Consider the following 23,409-nt stretch of genomic DNA (forward strand, 5'->3'; position numbering starts at 1 on the left):
CACTGTAGTTGTTCTTCTTGTGGAATCTAACTTTGTTAGGAAGCACGGAATGTGCAAATGTTTTTATTGTCATGTAAATCTAGCTGGATGCAGGCAATACTCAAAGGAGAATCAGGTTTGGGTGATCCGACGAGGGGCGTGCAGAAACAGGTCCTGGGACGAAAGCAAAAATCATGAGCTGAGAATCATAGACAAAATCTAAGCAAGGCGTAATGCAACTGACAGCAGAAGTAGACGAGTTGATCTGGCAACGAGGTGATGCGTCCATTCGCTTTTCATGGCTGCTGTTGGTGATAGCCTGCACCTGTGGCCGCTCCACCCGTCTGGCATCCAACCTGTAAATTGGATAAAACATGCACACCTGCCGGAGGTGACCCAGTTTTAGGAGGGAGGGGCAGGAGGCCCTAACAACTTTGAGGTCCTGCTACTCCATCATTCTAGAATTGATGGTAAATGGTGAATGGTGTTATACTTATATAGCGCTTCTTGAAACTCTGTTACTATGTAGCATGGGCCAGAATTTATCTGTCCTCCTCCTCATCAGAGCTAATTATTTGTGGACTTTTTGGACCCTGTGTTGCCTGCAGGTTACGAATTAGCCAATAGAGGGCATGTCATAGTAGTGCGTAGTGTTGTAGTGCGGACAGGAATAAAATAGTGTGCGAAATACCATGTAGAAATGTATCCGTCCTAGTGTAGACCTAGCCTGAGAAATCATTAAGGAATCTTTGCAATCACTGGAAAATCTTTGAAGGACCACTCACATTTCAGTGGTCGCCTAATGATTCCCTCCCTTGTGTAAAGGGGTTAAGGTGTAAAGGTGTTGTACTTACTTTAAAAATTAAAGTACAACTTAAATTGGAATTATAGCCTCCGCTAGCAACATGCAGTTTCCGTTCTTAATCAATTTGTCTTACCACGAGAGCCTTTTTTTTGTCTTTTTTTTTGTTTGTTTTTTTTACAGGATTTATTTTACATTCCAGAGGGAGAAATGCTTGTCTTCATTTTACTTTATTTTTCTATTTATTCTATTCTATGCTAAACTATGCTATGCTATGCTATTCTATTCTTTATTTTTTAGATCTTATTGTTTATGCCAACGAGCTGTTTAAAAGATTCGATTAGTTTGTGAACGTCACAACTGTAGTAGGCATGTGCCGGTTACCGGTTTCAAGGTTTACCGTGGTATGAAAACGTCACAGTTTCAAAACCACTAAAATTTTCCGTCATACCGTAGTAGGGTACTCGCTATTTTACAAGTCTCAAAAATGCAGCCTGAAGTGTCTTGGAGCGGCAGCGCTTACCCCTCCCTCTCCGGTTGTTGATGTGTGTGTGTCAGTGACGCTATTCTGCTAAACACCAAAAAAGAAACACTCCAAACAAAAGGCGTACTTTTCTTGAATTTATGGAGGTCTCAAATCATGATAACTGAAATATACAAAATGAACACTTTTAAAACGTTGTACAATAGCATTTTACACGTGTGAGTAGCTTCATTAGCACAAACAACAGAATGTGAGGAAGTCATCCATGAAAAAGTTCGCCAAAAACAAAACACACATTTTCCTTTCAAATTCAAAATACAAATTAACTAAAAACTTACAAAGACGAATGTTAGCCTAGTCTTAGCTGGGAGAGCAACTTCGTCGAGGTTATAAATCTCACGGCCACTGAGAGACAAGCTTGAATGAAGGAAAAGGGATAACATCAAAGATCGCTAATTGCGACAGATGATCTTGCCCTAAGCACAAATGTACGGTCGCTGGACAAAGGGAGGTCTCACTCCCACTGTTTTTAGATTAAACCTTTACACAACATTCACATTTTAATTAACTTATCCATTTTTAACTTATTAACTTATGAATTCTGCGTCTTTTTAACACAAAGGCATGACATGTAGACGAGAGTTGACACAGTGGCTGAAAATGGCGAAACTTCACTTGAGCTTTTGCCCCCTCAAAAAAAAAAAAAAGTCAATATTTTTCAATTTTATTTAGAAGTGTTTTTACTTTTTATAGCAATTAATTTAGTTCTTGCTCCAATCTTGAGCAACCTGAGCTGTGGCTGTGGGTAGTCTATAAGTTCTATTTATTTTAATTTTATTTAAAATATTTTTTGTTTATTTATGTATTTTAACATAATATTCATGTTCCAATGTTCAAATATTGTCTGAAAAACAAAAAAATCCCAGAAAAACGTTTTTTTTTTTAAACCCATACCTCTCAAAATAACACATTTTGGAGCTATAATTGCAATACCGTGATACCGTAAAACCGCGGTATTTTTGCTCACGGTTATCGTACCGTCAAAATTTCATACCGGCACATGCCTAAACTGTAGTTACATTTGACTTCTCTCGGTAAACATTACGTGGTAAATTTTTATCTCAAGCTGGTCAGTTATTCATTGCACTAGATTTACGCTTTTTACATTGCAGTAGAAAAACCAGGGTGGTACATATTGGTCAGTATTTCCGTTCCCATATTGTCATAAATATCGTCATTGCAAATTGACTTGACATATATCATGATATGATTTTGAAGCTACTATTTTTGCCCACCTTTACTTGTTACTGACCAAATTCTGTTCCACTATCCTTAATGTTATGTTTACATTTCATATTGCAGGTGGCATGCATGCAGTTAATCAATGCACTTGTGACATCACCTGATGAACTGGATTTAAGGCTGCATATCAGAAATGAATTCATTCGTTGTGGCCTTAAAGTAATTTTACCAGTAAGTGCAACTCTCCTGAAATTATAGACACACACGAAGGACAGGTATCCATATCTATAATTATATGTATAAATGGAACTTTTTCTGTGTGTCGGTGTGTGTGTTCATTCCCTATGGACTCCGAAACGGCTGGGTGGAGTTTGACAAGATTTTACACAGTTGTACTTTATGTGTCTGGGAGTGTTCTTAGATGGGTTTGATCTCTGTAAGCCTCCATTTAGTGTGGGAAAATTAATTAGAAACTCCAGAAATTAGCAACGAAAATCCCTGATTGTGGAGGCGAGCCACTTCTGGGCAAAAGACATGTCTTTTGCGTTTGCGTTGTCACAGTTGGCTTTTAAATAGGGCTGCAACTAATGATTATTTTTAAAATCGATTAATCAGACGATTAATTACTATAAATGGTATTTCGATGCATCGGGTAAATGTCACTTTTTTTTACCTTCACAATTTAACTTGAAGTTGTTTTAGGCATGTTGTAAGTAACAATGAAGACAGAATGGATGACTATTTCTTTCACAAATAATATTTTAATACAGCGTCCTGACTTAACTGTAGTCTACAATTTTTTTTAAGTACGTAAAACATGTAGGTTGTTAATGACGGTTGTATGTCTAAAACATAAAAATAATTCCTCAGTACACAAACCAGACAAAAGTCCTGTTCATTCAAATAATTAAAAAAAGTGCTGCTGATATTGTTTTTTTTTTTCTTGTGGGCAAATTGCTGTCATTTTGTCAATGACTCATTTATTTTCTTTAAACAAACTAAACAAGAAAATAAAACAAGGCAGAGGCAGAGCGTAGTGAATCAGTTTCTGAATCTTTATCAACTATTGATCATGAATATAATCCAGATCCAATTTATACAAAGCAGACTCTAAGCTGTTAAATGTGTGTGTGTGTGTGTTAAATGTGTTTATGTGTGTTGTTTCTTCATAAAAAGGAAAGGGACAACTTTACTATCTAACAATAACTGAAATGCTAAGATGATTCTCCAAAACAAGACAAATGGACACTTAGCATAATCGCTAAATATTTTAGCGCTCTGTGCTAAGTAGTAACGTCTCATCAACAAAGAATACAAACAGTACAATTGGCTTCATTTATTCACCTCTGATGAAGGTACACTGGATTTAACAACATGCAAGACAATCTAACTCTCGACACTTCATAATATTATTGATTCAGCAACCCAACCTGAGTGTAGCAGTGAACTCTCTCTCTCTTGCTCTAATCATTGGCTCGCGCGCAGCCTCACATTACACACAAACATGGACCCAAATGAGACTGCTCGTAGCTGCCAGCAAAAATCGATAATCAAATTTGTTGGCAAAAAATTTATTCATTGATTTTTATTTTTAATCTATTTAATCGATTAGTTATTGCAGCCTTAGTTTCAAAATTTAAGAATTCTTGTACAAATTTAAATGTGCTGTAATGATCCGTTGTGGCTTTTAGTACTCCAAAACAAGACGCTGGATTATTATTATTATTTTTCTTTTTTACAATTTTCCTGAATTAATAAAGATTCATTTCGGCTGGATATCGTAATCTATTTATTACTTTGTCTGTGTGGCTGTCTGTGTGTTCATGTTTTATGGAGGCTGAAATGGCTGAGTGGATTTTGACAACATTTTACGCAGTTGTACTTAGTGTCTGGGAGTGTTCTGGGTTTGATCTCTGGAAGTCTCCATTTAGTGCAGAAAATTAATTCGAAACTCCAAAATTTAGCATAGAATATGCCAATTTTCCCTTTTTCACCAGAGCAACGCCGGGCCGTAATGTTCGATAAATAAATCCAGCATACAATAAGTAAAAAAAAACCTGCGAAAGGTAGAATTTTCAGTTTTCTTATGTGTCGTTTTAACAAACCTTGGCCCCAACTGCCCAGCACAAGTAGCATGCCCGGCAACGCCAGTCCATCCTGCTATTTAAAAATAATTCCCACACTAATGTGAGTTATAATGCTTAAAAGTTTTAATATTTTATCTCATTTTAACTTTGTTATTGAATATCCTGTTCCTCAAATGTAGCAACTGTCATCTGTGAGAAATGAGGCCCTTGACATTCAGCTGAGGGTATTTGAGGAACACAAGGAAGAGGACATGATGGAGTTTTCACACAGGCTGGAGGACATCAAAAGCGAAATGGAATATCCTTTTTTACTATTTACCTCATTTAGTGACTATTCCCTGTACTGTAAGTGTCAGGTTCCTGTGGTCTTAAATTCAAAATTTAATAAAATCTTACATTTTCTAGTTTTGATTAAATAATTATAAAAAAACAACAACATTGAATTTCATCTGGTAGGTCTTAGATTCCTCAAATTTAAATTGACCCACATTGAATGAAATTATATATGAGAAACTTTGTTACTCAGTAACTCTTGGAGTCAGATTTTTTGTCTTTTGCTGGGTTGGTCGTAACTTTTACTTCATGAAACCTTTGGGACCACTGAGTGTGAATGAACATACTCATGTCATCCACTGAAGGTTAAATATTTATGAATAGATATTGGAAAACAAATGATGACACTTTCTGAATGCAATGCAATGATTCAACCATTCAAAGCAACGAACATTTGGTTTGAAAGAATTGCTCCCATTTCTCTGCAAGTGTTTTCCTTGACTCTCTCTACTGATGCTGGGGACGTGTTCAGTATTTTGCTGAATATGGTGAAGGACAGCGGTGCCGAAAACTATTTAATCTCAATACTGCAGCACTTGGTCCTGATTCGCAATGACTACTTAGTCAGGTCTGTCATACCAAATATAAAGATGAAAAGAAAATATTGAACATAATTTGTGAGTTGTCTATTATTCATCCTGTAAGACAAAGTACTGTTCCGCAGTACTGTTTAGTTCAGTAATCAGTTACCTAGATTATGTATTGGGCCAGGAAGCTGTGTTCAAGCTTGTAAACCTGTTGCGGGGTGTAGAACTGGAATTATGCGAGATGGATTTTCATAGCTAATACTAGTATTAGAAGCTAACAAAAAACTCAAATCAGATGTAATGACTGCTATCTGAAATATTGGGCAGGTACGAATATACAGTACTAACCATGATTTACATACATACGGTATATACAGGATACGTACTCTCCAGAAACAAATAAATATTATAATACAATTGTCAATGATAAGGTAATAAGGTAAAGGCAATTCATATAGGCAATTCATTGATATATAAATAAGGTTAAAAAGGAAAAAGGTGAAAAGTTTTTGTTAATTTCTAATTGTGTTGCTTTATTTGTGTGTACCGTAGCTCTTACAGTGTGTTTACATCAAGGATGGAATAAAAGTTGTAAACCATCAGTTTAAGAGACCATCTTTTCAATCGGGATGCTACACTATTTAATTCTATCAGCATTTGAACTCATTGTTTATTTGTGATTTATTATTGTTATTTACGTGTTTATTTGTACTTTAATAAATAATTTGAGTGTTCCAATATGTTTTTTGTGAATTGATAAGCGTCAACAAAAATTTCATTGCTAAATTAGTTAAAAAAAAAAAAAAAAAAAAATTTTAATTATTAGATTAGTCGACTAATCGTAAAAATAGTCGGCTGACTAATCGGGAGAAAATTAGTCGTTTGGGACAGCCCTAGTATTATCATATCATGGAATAAATGATAATTTAACATATATATTTATAATTAAAAAAAATACCGTGGGCTAAATAATATCGTCACCTTCTTGAAATGGTGACCGAACAAATTTTTCACTAACATTTCTTGCCTTGATTGTCCCCTCTTAATGACTGCCTCCACTGGAAAAAAATTCCCACATCTTCATGTCATCAGATCACGCAATTCAGCACTCAAAGTTTAAAATTTAGTATATATGAAATACATTCAGAGGATTATTGTTTTTGGCAGTCCTTTTAATTTTCTTTTGGGCGAAAATACTTATTCGTCTTCGTCATATTGTAGTTGTTTCAAAATGTGTCCATTTTTATCTAGTTGATCAATAGAAAGTACAGACAGCGTAGAATCACACTTTTCACAACTTTTCATCTTTCCACTGCATGGACACTCAGCACTTCGGCGTACACAGAAACCACTGGCTTTTGAGGCAGTACACGCAACAACAGGTTAAAGTTCTTAAATTAGGACACAAAAAATTCAACATCATGTTCTTACCTGAAACAAGCCAGCCAGCTGAGCTTAGACTGGTTTCTGGAGCGCCACTTTCTCCTCTCGTCTCGAGTCGCCCTCCAAAATTTCCTTAGTTTTCCGGAATAAAATTATGTTCACGAACATTAAATGTGTTGATCTGATTAGGATTTGTGCTCATACATCAGACCTTCAATATCTGTAATTGTATTTATTTTTCTCTTTCAACTCTCACTCATGTCATTTCTTGACACTCCCAGGCTTCAGTACTTTAAGATCATTGAGGAGTGTGTGTCTCAAATTGTTCTGCATCGTAGTGGAACAGATCCAGACTTCAGCTATCGTAAACGTCTTGATGTGGATTTCAGCCACCTTGTAGGCAAGTCACTTTCTTACTTATAATATTGTGCGAATATTTCAACAGGTTTAATTAATCATATTTTTATTTTGCCCCCACTCCCCCAGAGGTTTGTGTAGAAAAGGCAAGATTTGAGGAGTATGAGCAAAGATCTTTAGAACTGGCAGAGAAGGCAAGTGTTGACCCTTAACTTTTTATGAAATGTTTTTTCTCCTACAAAAATCTGTCCTACTTAAAATTATTTGCTGCTTAGAGAGTTGTCTGATAATGACTTTTTAACCAATAATTGATATCCCGATTTTGTCTCCAAAAATCTGATACCGATATCAGATATTAATACAGTATATGTGGTTGTGGACTCAATATATTATGGCTAATTGTATTGTGATGCCCTACTGCATGCATTAATAATGGTAAATGTAACAAGTAATATTACATTTGTCTGCATCACGTTTGCAAATAAATGTCCCGTATAAATTATAAAAAAAATAAATGAATGGGCCAAAATGTCCATAATTAAATAAAATAAATGATTCAGAAATAAACTTGAAAGCGCCACTAGGTGATGACAGGCAGGTGAAAGGCACTGACTAGTACAGACAATGTATTGTCAATGAGTTAATCCCAAATCGCATTTTGTTGGACTTTTGCATAGTTTTTCGTATTTTATTACTTTTCTTAGAGACTACCGGTATTTCTTTCTTGTAACATGTACGTAATGAGTTTTTAATTTATTGATTTTCAAATATTTAAGATTCATTTAATTTTTGTACCATGAATGCAAATGGTCTGCTCACATAACAAATCCCTACACAAATCCTACACACTACTATCCTCTGCTGTCTGACAACACTATCACCTACCACTACTTTGCAATCGCTGATCTCCTTCAGATTACACCGTCTACACAAGATGTAGTCTACCTGCGTACTCCTACCTCCACTCTTGAAGGTCACCCTATGTTCCTGCCTCTTCTGGAAGAAAGTATTCATGACAGCCATTTCCATCCTTTTCGCAAAGTGAACCACCATCTGTCCTTCTGCGTACCTCTCCTGGATACCAAACCTGCTCATCATTTCTGTTTCCTGTACCAATATGTCCATTGAAGTCTGCTCTAATGATAATTCTTACACATTTAAAAATAAAGTTTTGTATCTGAAACCGTGGGTCAGGCTTAGTAATATGAACGGAATCCTAAATTGTTGCATCCATGCAGCCATAGTAGTAACTTATTTTGAAGCAAAAATTGAACAAATATGGAAATGCAAAGATTGGCATAGGGCTCTTGAGGTTGCCAATTCATCTAATTGACTGACATGTCCACTCTAAATACAGGATGTTATTTCTTGAAATATACACAGAAAATAATGTGAATTGTAATATGAGAATTTTTTTCTTTTAGTTTGATGAAGAATTTCTCAAACGACAGGAGGCCCAAGCTCAGTTGGTTAAAAGTGAAGAAAAGGTAGCTGAGCTTCAAGTTGAGCTGCAACATTTTAAATCCCAGGTATTTCATGTGGTCTTTTTACATGTTTCTCTTGATGTGGTAATCTGTATTTTAGCCGCAGTAAATAGAAACATTTGATTGATGAAGTATATTGAGCAAACCAGGAATAAACTTCACCTTAACAAACAAAATAATTGTAATAATTGTATTTAACTGAATTAAAAAAAAAAAAAAAAAAAAAAAAAAGGCATATATAGATATTTTTGCACCCGAGTCCAAGTAACCTGATTTTCAGAATCTTGCCGATATGGAGTCACAATCGGATACAAAAAAGATGAAGAAACCCGGCCTCCGCAAAATTATTTATCTATAGACGAGTTTCGTGAGCGAAATATGGGTGGCGGCATCTTAGAAAATTTTTGTTTCGAACTTCCGGTTTTGAAGTTAGCAGTGTGTTTGTGAAGTTAAAACTGCAAAATCTAGCTGGATTCAGCACGACCTAGATGAGATTGTATGATTGCTCTTATCACTTCGTTGGTCATTCGTGGACAAAATTATAACAACCTGTCAGCCTGTGTTGATGTGAGGTATAGATTGATACGCCGGACACTTGAGTGAGCAAAACGAGATGAAATTACACATTACATTACATTTGCTGAATGCAGAAGAGCTGACACGGATTTTGTTGTTACAAGGAAATACGACAAGGTATGTACATATAACAAAATTAGTTTGTCATTCTTTTTTTATTGCAGATATTGATCGCACATTTGGACAACATGATTCCATTTCTTGTTTTATTTAAAACAATTGGTGCATATTAAAAACAGGTCAATAAATCACAATTTATAAAATTATTAGAAAAATATTAATGAACATTGAGCATACATCAGACATCAGAGCTTAAGGGAGCTTCTCCAAACTTTCGCCCGACATCACGGAGACCCTCTGCAGCATTCAGACAGACTTCATCCCGCTGTCCTTGGTAATTCCAGCTCGGAGAAGCATATCTTAAAGTTGCTGCAGTTAAAAAGCTGGAAGTTGGATCTCGGGATCGAGCTGACGGTCAGCCGCGAGGCAAGCCACTGTTTCCACCCCCATCCTCTCGGCAGCCCCAGAGTAGAACGCACATCGATATATGTCCATCAACGTACAGTAAGTGCTGTTGCGAGGCACATCAACTTATCTTCCCTTGCCGAACAGCGTTTTCTACCTGCAAACAAACGAAAAAATACTTGTGACACTTGTATTTATGCGGTGCCATCCACCACATACTGATTAGCAACAGGCTAGCAGCAGCAGTAGTTGTAGTAAAAATTATTAAACTTCATAATTACAACCATCATCGTAATATCAATAGCAAAAGCAACAAGTGATTTCATGTGCCAGATTTTAGATTTCGTATTTTTGGAGCACATAACCTTCCATAAGACAGCGGCAGCATGACTACACGAACGCCAAGGACCCGCGATACATGCACAGACTGCAGTTTCGACGTCTCCCTCCTTTGCTGCCAGCACCCATGCTTTATGGTATGCATTGAGGCACTTGCTTGCTTCTACATCCGCCTTCCTGAATACAAAGACAAACTCCTGTGGTTGTGTATGAGGACACATCCAATTTTGTGGCTGGGCAGGTACTGGAATGCCTTTAAGCTTTTCAGTTTCTTGATGGTGTTTCATCCACTGCCATAGAGTCAATAAAGTCTGAGCCCGCAAACAGTTTGCTGAAGACATGTCAATAAAGCACATGGATTACTGGAACCATATCCAATGGTCTGATGAGACGGGCGGGCTTTCTTGTGTACCGTCTTCATAAGAGGCTTCCTCCTGGTGTAACAGCCATGCACACCAATTTGATGAAGAGTGCGGCGTATGGTCTGAGCACTAACAGGCTGACCCCCCACTTGTTACAGGAGTGCTATCAGCATTGCTGCAGAGGTTGAACAAGTCACATGATGTGACTCAATTCATGACTCAAGTAGTACTCAATTTGGACATTTAGGGATGTACATAGTTTCTATGGGGTGTACACACTTTTGTTGCCAGGCGTTTAGATACAGTATTAAAGGCTATATTTTGAGTTATTTTGAGGGGAAAATAAATTCTCTATATAAATAAATTATATATATATATATATATATATATATATATATATAATAACTCTGTTATATAAGATGCACGCAGACTACTTTTCATTGTGTCAAAGTGTCATTTTGTCAGTGTCAGTGTTGTCCCATGAAAAGATATACGGCTGAAAACGGACAAGACTGAAAAAGCAGTTTCTGCTCTTGCACTCCTCTTAAAAGAAACTGCTGTATTTTAGGCCAAAACAGCTGTTGTGTTTGATTGAACAATATGTCTCTATGCTGCCATAGCAGATTCATGGCGCATTAAGCCCCCAAAGTATTTTTAATTTGTCCATTTTACCCTGGAAACCCCCTTTTACAGACGTCGCACAACCGCTTTTGTTTGAACCCAGCCATATAACGAAGGTAATTAATTATATTTATTATTCAAAATCAAAACGTCTGTCATTTTTAGCTTAGAATCATGAATTGATGTCTAATGTTTCATTAAAAAAAAAACGACTTTAAAAAATTATTCACTTGCATATTTTAAACTTTTGAACAAATGATGTCACAAAGAAAAAAATGGCGTCTGTAAAAAAATCACGGATATCTACCTCATAACTATCGCTTGATTGTATTTTTTTTGTACTGTTGCATTTACTCTGATATGTTAGATGATAAATAATCGATCCAAACAAAGAAAAATTGAAAAAAATGTTTAAAAGGGTACATATATTTAGAAAATCTCGACCACTCCTTGATGTCTGCAATTTCTGCATCGCAACCCTTGTTATATTACCATGTTTTACCCATAAAATCCCCCAAAAATCAAGCAATGCCCATTCACAGCTGTGTCTTGACACTCAGTGATACATGCTACATGGAGTTTTTGGATCGAAACAAGGTTAGTACGCGATAATATCTCTTTAAAGTCATGGCGTCTGTAATTCTGCTCTCGTGTACCATTTTTTTCATTGTGACTTAATTTGTTTAAAAGTTTAAAATACGCGAGTGACTAATTTTTTAAAGTCGTTTTTTTGTTTTGTTTTGTTTTTAAACAAAATATTAGACATCAGTTAATGTTCCTAAGCTAAAAATGACAGACATTTTGATTAATAATAATAATTAATTACCTTAGTTTTATGGCTGGGTTGAAACAAAAGCGGTTGCATGACATCTGTAAAAGGGGGTTTCCAGGGTAAAACGGAGAAATTAAAAATAGTTCGGGGGCTTAATGCGCCATCAAACACAACAGTTGTTTTGGCTTAAAATACAGCAATTTCTTTTAAAGAGGAGTGCATGAGCAGAAACCGCTTTATCAGTCTTGTCTGTGTTTTCCGCCATATATATATATATATATATATATATATATATATACACACACGTGTTTATGTGTGTGTGTGTCAATATTTGCCAGCACACCATATTGCCTTGTTTTAATCACTTTATGTATTATACCAATTGATTTGTACTTACAGATTGGAGCTATTCCATTGGTTGGGATATCTGGTCACGTTGCACAGGAGTTTTCTTCTTCTCTGTCACCACGCGGGTCCTTACCCTGTAACGCAGCATCTGGGTTGCCAGTTCCTCCTCCTCCACCACCTCCTCCATTACCTGGTTGCCCTGCACCCCCTCCTCCTCCTCCTGGTGTACCTCCTCCATTTGGTGCCCCTCCATTTCCCCCATTAGGATTTGCATGTGGTCCAGCCTTGTCCACTTGCCTTACCCTGCCTTATGGCCTTAGGCCGAAAAAGGAATTCAAGCCTGAGAATTCCACAAAACGCTTGAATTGGGCAAAGGTAAGTACAACTTACTAAAATTAAAACTTAAACTAAAAACGAAACTAAATATACTCTAAATGCATCTGATTTTCTCTTCCCCTCTCCAATAACAAACAATATAAAGTTGCTTTTAAAAAATAAGTTGCAAATCTCATTGACTAACAAAATGACATATATCGAACTAAGGCACATTTGCAAGGATTGTAGTTTGAGTAGAAAAAAAACTTTTTTTTTAATCCTCAGTTTTGTTGTTGTTTTAGCAGTGTTGATTTTGGCAGCCCTTTAATTTTTATCTTAGTCTTTTGGACCAAAATACTTATTAGTCTGAGTCATATTTTAGATATTGCAAAATATGTTAGGTTTCGTCTAGTTTTGGTTGACGAAGACGTAGACAAATTTCGTCTAGTCGAAAATAACTCAATTTTTTTCATTTGTAGAGTTCAAAAGTTTTATTAAAAAATAATAATAAAGGTTTCCAACAATTTCTAATGAACATTGACAGACAAGCACATATTGTAGGGTCTACTACTAGGACAACGCCAATTTCGAGATGATAATACACACTCAGCAGGAAAACAGTGCATTACCCACCAATATGCCAGAAACTATGTATAAAACAAAAAAAGGAGAGAATTTAAGAGGACGCACGCTAAAGTTTATTCTCATGCTAATGCGAACCTGAAATTTATGTGTTACATTTAGTGTTTGAGGATCACTCAGCTCAGACCTTTAAAGGCTCAAGCAACATTGCATATTCTCTCTTGCCAAGATAAGAAAACAAATCTTACTCTGTTTCTCAAAACAAGGAAGCCTGTAGCACATCTTAGTTTGAAGAACTTCCTAAACACTGTAGGGGTAAGGGGGGCGCAGCACATGCCACATGAGTGACACGACCCAAACATTGCTAGGATGCAGGTTGACAAACATACATGTGACACATCCAATAAAAAATGTCACACATTATGAACATATGACAGAAGCTTGCATTTTTTTCTCATTGTCGTCTCGTCAGACGAAAACTGGCATTCGTCTCGATATGTTTTAGTCACCTAAGACACGTTTTTAGCTCATCGACATGGAAAAATAGTTTGATGAAATATTTTTCTGATCTTCGTCACCGTTGACGAAAACAACAATGGTTTTCCGCAACGCAATGATAAGTTTTTAAAACATTAATTATGTGCCAATCTTAGTGCCACGCTTAACTTTGTCCTTAATATTTATTGGCAGCAGCTGAGCAACAACCTTGTTTTTCCAAATCGAAACAACAAGCTTCTTTAATAAGACAGAATTTCTTGAAAATAACAGATGATCATACAGTATACCTCTGTTCGATCACACTAAACGTCACCCCTACAGATGTTGTTCCCTGCAGAGCAGTATTAGTTCACTCAACAAATGGTGTTAGTTTGTGCAGTGGTTAATTATTTAATATAAGCTGTAAATTTGTACAGATGTTCGACCAAATAAACCATATGCTTGTTATTCCAAATGAATCTTTTAAGAGAACATGATGAGGGCTGTAGGAAGTACTCACACTGGATCAGACAGATCGGAAAATTTCAAAACAATGTAAATTACCTTTGCTTCGTGTAATAGGTTTACATTACATAAAATGTACATGTATCCTAATTTATTATACAGTAATCAATGGCTGATCAGGCATTCACGAAGCAACTCCACTCCCAACTTGTTATCCAAATTACTTTTACTGTATTACTTATTATATATGTATTAGGGATGTCCAAATCACATACTTTTAACGCCCGAGTCTGAGTCACCTGATTTTGAGAATCTGCCAATACTGAATCCCAATCCGTTCCCGAAAAAAGTGTTGTTAAAAAAAATAAAGTTTTAAACATGTTATTGTCCCACCGTGCTGCTTTCGTAATGTAAATTATTCAAAAACAAGAATAGAAAAGAGTTGAAAAATGCTCGTCTTTATGAAATGCTTCATTAAATGAGTCCACTCAAATCCACTCAAGCTTTGACACTCACGCTGCTGAGAATCATTTTTATTTACCGCGCGGTAAGTGGATTTATTGCATATTGCGACAGGCTTAAACGATGGTTGACAGATATGCGCCTTTGATGGTAAAGCTACCAAGCTTCTCTGGCAAGATCAAATCCTCAAACCTGTCCATCATCATTAACTTTAAATAGATAACTCCAGGGCACTACTGACCAGGAAAAGCAGCGCGAGGGAGAGTGAGAGGCTGTACAACCATGAGGCGGAAAAAATCTTTTTTAATTTAAAAACACGATCCTTTTCACCTAATTCCGATCCTCTGAAAAATGGCGCGATCGACCCGATTTCCGATCATGTGATCTGATCGGTATTTCCCTAATATGTATATTCTATCTTGCTAAGCGTTCATTTGAAGAGCAGACAACAACTTATAAGGGATGTAAGAAAGTGCTTACTTTTTACTCTAATGCCCCTTTCCCACTGAAACTAGTGGGTCAACGCGCGTTTTTTCCAAGCCGATGCAACCCACTAGCAATTGGCATTTGGCACCCTTCCCATTGACAAAAAAAAGCCGTGTTTTTTTTTTTTTTTTTTTTACACCCGTCTAACCCCCCACCCCTCCTCAGCGGTGCGTAAGGTTACGTGACGTCACCACGCTAAGATCAATGTCGACAAGTGCGACCGAATTCATTCAGTTCAAGGAAGTAAACAATGCAGAGCATTATGAAAGCCTCCTTTCCGTTTGTGTTCTCTGTTTTCATGCTTTTTACTGCCCTCAAAATGGTCGAAATGCGGCAAAGGATCAACTCTGCTTGTGCTGGGGCAACGTAGGCGACGTGAATTCTTCTACTAGCTTTGTTGTTAGCATCGACGTAACTACGGTTGTGGGGCATGTTAAATGGGAGGCGACTGGCATGTTGTTATGACGCATCACGTAAGAGCCTACGTCACCACGTAGATTAGCGTGTTGGCTGTTGACCCGGGGTTTTGCTTTCACACTGCATGACTATCAGAGCCGAGGTGATTTTAACGCGGGTCGCTTGGTGGGTTGATTGACACGGGTCGAGGCGGGTCGCTGCACCTTTCCCACTGCCACCAAAAGCCGATTGTTAGTGGGTTGACACGGGTTTTTTGGCCAGTGGGAAAGGGGTATAACATTACTTCAACATTTTAAATTGAAACAAACATAATATTCCTACCACAAATGCGCTACATAAAGCTCATTTTACATTAAACAAAGGCAGTCTATATTACTCACAAGCGATACCAGGCCAAGGCTCAAACAGTGGGAGGCAATGTTAGGAACTGCAGTTGTACAATAGCTATGGAAGTTAGCTCGTCTATTAGCAATAGCTGCGTACACCGAATTCAAGACGTTGTGCAATTAAATCTATATAACAAGCTGGAGTTTAAAGTCAGTAGGCTGCCAGTGGAATTGTAGCCAAACGTTGTACCCTGTGACAGTCACTACTGCACAATGAGCTGCTACGTCGCAATATGAAAACTATTGGTGGGGACTTTTTGTCCGAAAAATGCGGTATTTAAAATTAAGTATATGTATAGTGACATAAAATTTTGCAAAGTGAAGTACTTTAAGCACCAATATTTTGAATTTGTTTTATAGGATATGATTAAGAACTTTAGTTGACCAGATTCACAGTTTTAATAATTTATATAATTTACATAATTTACAAGTTAAATAGCATAATAATTTAGGCGTTTTTTAAAATAAACCTGTTAAATATTTTCTGTGGTTGCAGCAATTTTATCATGCAGCATGTTTCTGTTGCATTAAAAAATAGGCCCATCCACTCGTGATATCCTGATCCTATCATCGGATGGGAAATTGGGCCGATCGTGCCGTTTTTCAGAGCATCGGAATCGGGTGAAAAGGATCAGGTTTTTAATTGAAAAAACAACAACATTTTTTTCTGTCTCATGCTTGTACAGCCTTTTATCCTCCCTCCTTCTAAGCAGTCCAGCTTGCTTTTGGTACTTAAACGGTGATTGACAGGTTTGTAGCTTTGTTCTCGCCAGCGAAACCTCAGTAGCTCTACGATCAAAGGCACGAATGTGTTAATCATCGTTTATCTTGTTACATGAGCGCTAGCCCACTCTGTGGCAAATCATTGTGCAAGTGAGAGGCTGTTCTTGGCAGCGTGAGCGTCAAAATGCGAGTGAATTTGAGTAGAAGCACTCATATGAATGTTATGGAAAGTGATCAAAACTATAGTGTTAAAAGTGATGCAATGAAAAATGTGCGTTCGCCTAAATTTTGTGCTGGTGCACCTTAAGAAAAAAGTTAGGCGCACCAGTGCAACCAATGCAAAAAGTAAATGTGGAGCCTTGGTAATATATATCGCAATGTTATTTTTTTTTTTCCAATATCGTTCAGGCCTATCTCAAACACAGCCATTTAAGTAATCTGGTGAAAAGATATTATTGTATGTGATATTATTTTGGAGGAACTTTTTTCTTTGTTTCAACCTCTGCCTAGCAGACTGATAAGAAAAAATTATTGGTGAAATTTCTCTTTCTCTATTTCTTTCTTTCTAGCTTGTTGTTGTTTTTTTTTTATGTACTCTGTACAAAGTCCAATCAGATGTGCTGATTTTTGGATACTTATTTTATCTAGATCCATCCCCAGGAAATGTCAGAGGGCTGTTTCTGGGTGCTCGCTAATGATGACCAATATGCAAAGCCAGATTTGCTCAACAGAGTTGGGCTCACCTTTGGTTCACAAAGAGCAGGTACTGTAAGACAGTTGTATACTTAAAGTGAGGAGCAGAAGTATTTGCACCCCTTGTGATTTTGCAAGTTCACGCACTTAGAAAATAGGTAGAGGTCTGAAATTTCAATCATAGATGCATTTCCACTTATAGAGACATAATCTAAAAAAAGTCCGGAACTCACGTTGTATGATTTTTCAATGATTTATTTGTAATTTACTGGGGTTTATAAGTATTTGTACCACTGAGAAAATCAGTGCGAATATTAATTGCAGCAGCCTTTGATTGCAATTACAGAGGTCAGACGCTTTCTGTAGTTCTTCACCAGGTTTTTACATATGGAAACGGGGATTTTGGCCCATTCCTCCACACAAATATTCTCTAGATCTGTCAGGTTTCGGGGCTGTTGTTGAGAAACACTAAGTTTCAGCTCTATCCAAAGATTTTCTATTGGATTGAGATCCAGAGACTGGCTAGCCGCACTCCAGAACCTTGATATGCTTCTTACGCAGCCACTTCTTGGTCAGCTTGGCTGTGTGATTCAGATCATTGTCATGTTGGAAGATCCAGCCACGACTCATCTTCAAGTCTCTGATTGAGGGAAGGAGGTTGTGGCTCAAAATCTGATGATACACTTCACCATTCATCCTCTGCTTTATACAGTACAGTCATCCTGTCCTCTTTGCCGAAAAGCAGCCCCAAAGCATGAGATTTCCACCCCCACACTTCACAGTGGGGATGGTGTTCTTGGGATTGTACTCACCCTTCTTTTTCCTCCACACACGACGAGTAAAGTTTTCACCAAAAAGTTCTACTTTAGCCTCATCCGACCAAATGACTTTCTACCATGACCCTTCTGCATCATTTAGATCAGGCGTGTCAAACCGGTCCTTAAAGGTCCGCAGTGGGTGTGGGTTTTTGTTCAAACTCATCATCAGACAGGACAGCCTTTCACCAATCCGGTGTCTTACAAGTGTAATCAGTTGACTGCAGTCAGGTGCTGCTTGTTTTTTTTACCAGAAACCTCATTGGTTGAACTGTTTGTGCTGGATCTGCTGGAACAAAGACCAGGACCCACTGCGGCCCTTTGTGGAATCGGTGTGACACCTCTCATTTAGATGGTCCCTGGCAAACTTCAGACAGGCTTTCACATGTACTGGCTTCAACAGGGGAACCTTCCAAGCAATGCATGATTTTAAACCTTAACACCGAAGTGTTCTACTGACAGTAGCCTTTGAAACATCCAGCTCTCTTCAGGTCAATGACAAGCTCCTGCTGTGTAGTTCTAGATTGAGCACTCACTTTTCTCATCATGAGTGATGCCCCACAAGGAGAGATTTTACAGGGAGCCCCAGTCCAAGGTATATTATAAGTCATGTTTAGCCTTTTCCATTTTCTAACAATTGCTGCAACTGTTGATTTATTCTCACTATTGCCTTTTCCAGCTTTGTGGAGCTCAACATTTTTTTTTCTCTGGTGTATTTCGAAAGCTCTTTGGTCTTGCCCATGGCAGCAGTTGGATTATGATTGACTGTGGGGTGGACAGGTGACAATATTGAGTTTAAACAGGTGGGGGGGTGGTTACTCATGGGATTAAAGTGGACTTTTTTGAGGTAGATTGACTCTTTGAGTGTCATAATTACCCCAGTAAATTACAAATAAATTATTTAAAAAAATCATTCAATCTGATTTCTGGATTTTTATAGACTAGGTCTCCGTTAGTGGAAATGTATCTATGATTGAAATTTAAGACCGGTACCTCTTTTTTTAAGTGGATAAACTTGCAAAATCACAAGGGGTTCAAATACTTCTGCTTGTCACTGTAGGTTTCATTGGACCCAATCTCACTGTGTAATACACAGTGGGGCAAATAAGTATTTAGTCAACCACCAATTGTGCAAGTTGTCCCACATGAAAATATTACAGAGGCCTGTAATTGTCAACATGGGTAAACCTCAACCATGAGAGACAGAATGTGAAAAAACCCCCCAGAAAATCACATTGTTTGATTTTTAAACAATTTATTTCCAAATCATGGTGGAAAAGAAGTATTTGGTCAATACCAAAAGTTCATCTCAATACTTTGTTATGTACCCTTTGTTGGCAATAACGGAGGCCAAACGTTTCCTGGAACTCTTCACAAGCTTTTCACACACTGTTGCTGGTATTTTGGCCCATTCCTCCATGCAGGTCTCCTCTAGAGCAGTGATGTTTTGGGGCTGTCGTTGGGCAACACAGACTTTCAACTCCCTCCACAGATTTTCTATGGGGTTGAGATCTGGAGACTGGCTAGGCCATTCCAGGACCTTGAAATGCTTCTTACGAAGCCACTCCTTTGTTGCCCTGGCTGTGTGTTTGGGATCATTGTCATGCTGAAAGACCTAGCCACGTCTCATCTGTAATGCCCTTGCTGATGGAAGGAGATTTTCACTCAAAATCTCTCCATACATGGGCCCATTCATCTTTCCTTTACACAGATCAGTCGTCCTGGTCCCTTTGCAGAAAAACAGCCCCAAAGCATGATGTTTCCACCCCCATGCTTCACAGTGGTTATGGTGTTCTTGGGCTGCAATTCAGTATTCTTTCTCCTCCAAACACGACAACCTGTGTTTCTACCAAAAAGTTCTATTTTGGTTTCATCTGGCCATAACACATTCTCCCCGTCCTCTTCTGGATCATCCAAATGCTCTCTAGCGAACCGCAGATGGGCCTGGACGTGTACTTTCTTCAGCAGGGAGACATGTCTGGCAGTGCAGGATTTGAGTCCCTGGCGGCGCATTGTGTTACTGATAGTAGCCTTTGTTACTGTGGTTCCAGCTCTCTGTCGGTCATTCACTAGGTCCCCCCGTGTGGTTCTGGGATTTTTGCTCACCGTTCTTGTTATCATTTTGACGCCACGGGGTGAAATCTTGCATGGAGCCCCAGATCGAGGGAGATTATCAGTGGTCTTGTATGTCTTCCATTTTCTAATAATTGCTCCCACAGTTGATTTCATTACACCAAGCGCTTTTACCCATTGCAGATTCAGTCTTCTTCCCAGCCTGGTGCAGGTCTACAATTTTGTCTCTGGTGTCCTTCGACAGCTCTTTGGTCTTGGCCATAGTGGAGTTTGGAATGTGACTGACGGAGGTTGTGGACAGGTGTCTTTTATACCGATAATGAGTATAACAGGTGCCATTAATAAATGGAGGTAGATTTGTGTCCTTATTATTCAATCCAAAAAAAAAGTTGCTTCAATCAAATAAAAAGTTGCTTCAATCAAAATATATATTTTCAATCGAAGAAAAAGTCACTTGAATTTAAAAAAAAATGTGTTTGAATGCAAAAACAAATTTGAAACTCAAAAAAATATATTTGAAAACTATTTTTCTTTATATTATTTTTTTTTTTTTATTTAAGTCGTTTTTTTTTTTTTTTTTTTTTTTTTAATGTTTTTATTGAAACAACATTTTTGTTTGAAGTCATGTAATTTTGCGTTTGGACCACATTTTGGCTTGGACATTTGTCATTATTATTTAATCAAAAAATAAGTTGCTTCAAACAAAAAATATATATTTTCAAAAGAAAAATCACTTCAATCAAAAAAAAAAATTCAATCGTAGAAAAAAAGGTTTGAATGTGAAAAAATATCTGAGACTCAGAAATTCACATTTGAACACTTTGTTTTATTCAAACTGTTCTTTGAAGCAATCCTTTTTGTGTTTGAGCCATATTATGGGTAGGACATTTGTGTCTAAATCACTTAATCACAATAAAAGTTGCTTTAATCAAAAAACTATTTTTAATCAAAGAAAAAAATCATTAGCAATTTTTTTTTTTTTTTTTGAAAATATATATTTTTTTTATTTGAAATGTGTATTTTTTGTATTGAAGTGTCACTTTTTGAAAAGCAGAAAGTTTTAAACTCTTTATTTTTTTTGGTGGAAAAAAAAAAGTGGAAAAAGTTTTGAAGGCACTTTTTTTTCGATTGAATCATTTTGACACAAAGATTCAACTTCAATGCTACTTCTGGCATGTTTGAGTGGCAGGTGACTACGCCAATGGCATAAAAGTATGAAGCAAGAATAATGGCCACCAGGGCTCCATCCAGCCATCGGACTCTGCTCTCCAAGCCGAATATAGGGCACTGGCACGGGGATGTGACATCGGCATCTCACCGGAGTACGGTGCCCTGCTGCTTAATGTGATTCAACACCGCGAACTTCACCCGCTGCCCTGACGTGACGGTTGGTAATTGGTTCCAACCGGAGTGTCCGCGACGCGCCTGTACAGGAGTGGTCGGCGAGTGGCTTGACACTAGCCTGTCCAGTAAGCGAGTGGACTACCGGCGAGATGCCGGGAGCCCCGTCAGTAGCCCCATCGCTACAGCTTTGAATGAGTGTCGTGTCACTCGCGGGCCGTCCACTCGACAGCCGGCCTCCGCGCCTGGGGGCTGATATCGGGGTCCGACCAGTTTGCCGCGACAGGGCAACGTACAGTCGCGGGTACTCCGGTGAGATGCCGATGTCACACCCCTGTACCGGTGCCCTATATTCAGCTTGGACTCTAGCCGAGTCCGATGGCTGGATGGAGCCCTGGTGGCCATTATTCTTGCTTTATACTTTTATGCCATTGGCGTAGTCACCTGCCACTCAAACATGCCGGAAGTAACGTTTAAGTTGAATCTTTGTGTCAAAATGATTCAATAGAAAAAAAGTGCTTTCAAAACTTTTTCCACTTCAAAAAAAAAAAAATGCGTTCAAAACTTTTTCCACTTTAAAAAAAAAAAAGTTTAAAACTTTCTGCTTTTCAAAAAAAGTGACACTTCAATAAAAAAATATATATATTTCAAATAGAAAAATATTTTCAAAAACATTTTTGCAAATGATTTTTTTCTTTGATTAAAATATTTTTTTGATTAAAGCAACTTTAATTGCGATTGAATGATTTAGACACAAATGTCCTACCCATAATATGGCTCAAACACAAAAAGGATTGCTTCAATCAAAGAAAACAGTTTGAATGAAAAATAAAGTGTTCAAATGCGAATTTCTGAGTCTCAAATATTTTTTCACATTCAAACCTTTTTTTCCTACGATTGAATTATTTTTTATTTTTAATTGAAGTGATTTTTCTTTTGAAAATATATATTTTTTTGTTTGAAGCAACTTATTTTTTGATTGAATAATAAAGACACAAATGTCCTAGCCAAAATGTGGTCCAAACTCAAAATTACATGACTTCAATGAAAAATGTTGTTTCAATCAAAAAAAAAAAAAAAAACTTGACTTAAATAAATAAATTTTTTAAAAAATCAATAAAAGAAGTTTTCAAATATATTTTTTTGAGTTTCAAATTTATTTTTGCATTCAAACACATATTTTTTGATTGAACTGACTTTTTCTTTGATTGAAAATATATATTTTGATTGAAGCAACTTTTTTTTGGATTGAATAATAAAGACACAAATCTACCTCCATATTAATACAAGTAACGAGTGGAGCCTCGTTAGACCTCGTTAGAAGTTAGACGACTTTGACAGCCAGAAATCTGCTCTTTTGTAGGTGACCAAATACTTATTTTCCACTCTAATTTGGAAATAAATTCTTTAAAAATTAAGCAGTGTGATTTTCTGCTTTTTTTTTTTTTTTCCCACATTCTGTCTCTTATGGTTGAGGTTTACCCATGTTGACAATTATAGGCCTCTCAAATCTTTTCAAGTAAGAGAACTTGCACAATTGGTGGTTGACTAAATACTTATTTGCCCCACTGTATTTCATTAAATATGCACATCTATATATGACTAAAAATAATTCATCAAGGGTCTGTCAGAAACCTTTTATTTTTTTCTTGTCTACCGTATTATTTGCTTCAACAGCAGCTATTTCCTTGGTTGTCTAAAATTAGACTAAAAATGGTGTTGATTTAGCATATGTGTGTTTGACTGTGTGTCTTCGTTGTCACTTGACATCTTCATTAATGGCAAAAGCTGAATGACATAGATACATCCAAATGTGTATTTTTCTCCAGCCAATTGTTTTATTTACTTGAAATGAATGGACTATAGTGCATAATATACTGTATTTTCTGTACCATGATTAACACAATTTTTCATAGTTTGGCTGGCATGAGATTTATACCCAGATGTGGCTTTATGTATTTAAATTGAATGATCTTGGGTGTTATTTCACATTGATCGACATGGATGAGAGTA

At 37.2% G+C, this 23,409-nt stretch overlaps 1 protein-coding gene across 5 annotated transcripts in view; it reads left to right on the forward strand.

Moving 5' to 3' along the window:
* LOC130912697 (protein diaphanous homolog 3-like) overlaps positions 1-23,409 on the forward strand; it is a 225,874-nt gene that overhangs the window by 22,811 nt on the left and 179,654 nt on the right. For all 5 annotated transcript variants that reach the window (XM_057830758.1, XM_057830761.1, XM_057830759.1 and 2 more), the window contains 8 exons: positions 2,628-2,738; positions 4,774-4,892; positions 5,379-5,495; positions 7,119-7,237; positions 7,324-7,388; positions 8,619-8,723; positions 12,213-12,536; positions 17,123-17,237. In XM_057830758.1, the coding sequence (XP_057686741.1) occupies positions 2,628-2,738; positions 4,774-4,892; positions 5,379-5,495; positions 7,119-7,237; positions 7,324-7,388; positions 8,619-8,723; positions 12,213-12,536; positions 17,123-17,237 (1,075 nt within the window). The remainder of the gene's footprint in view (positions 1-2,627; positions 2,739-4,773; positions 4,893-5,378; positions 5,496-7,118; positions 7,238-7,323; positions 7,389-8,618; positions 8,724-12,212; positions 12,537-17,122; positions 17,238-23,409) is intronic.

This window comes from Corythoichthys intestinalis, chromosome 1, assembly GCF_030265065.1.
Source record: "Corythoichthys intestinalis isolate RoL2023-P3 chromosome 1, ASM3026506v1, whole genome shotgun sequence".
NCBI lineage: Eukaryota > Metazoa > Chordata > Actinopteri > Syngnathiformes > Syngnathidae > Corythoichthys > Corythoichthys intestinalis.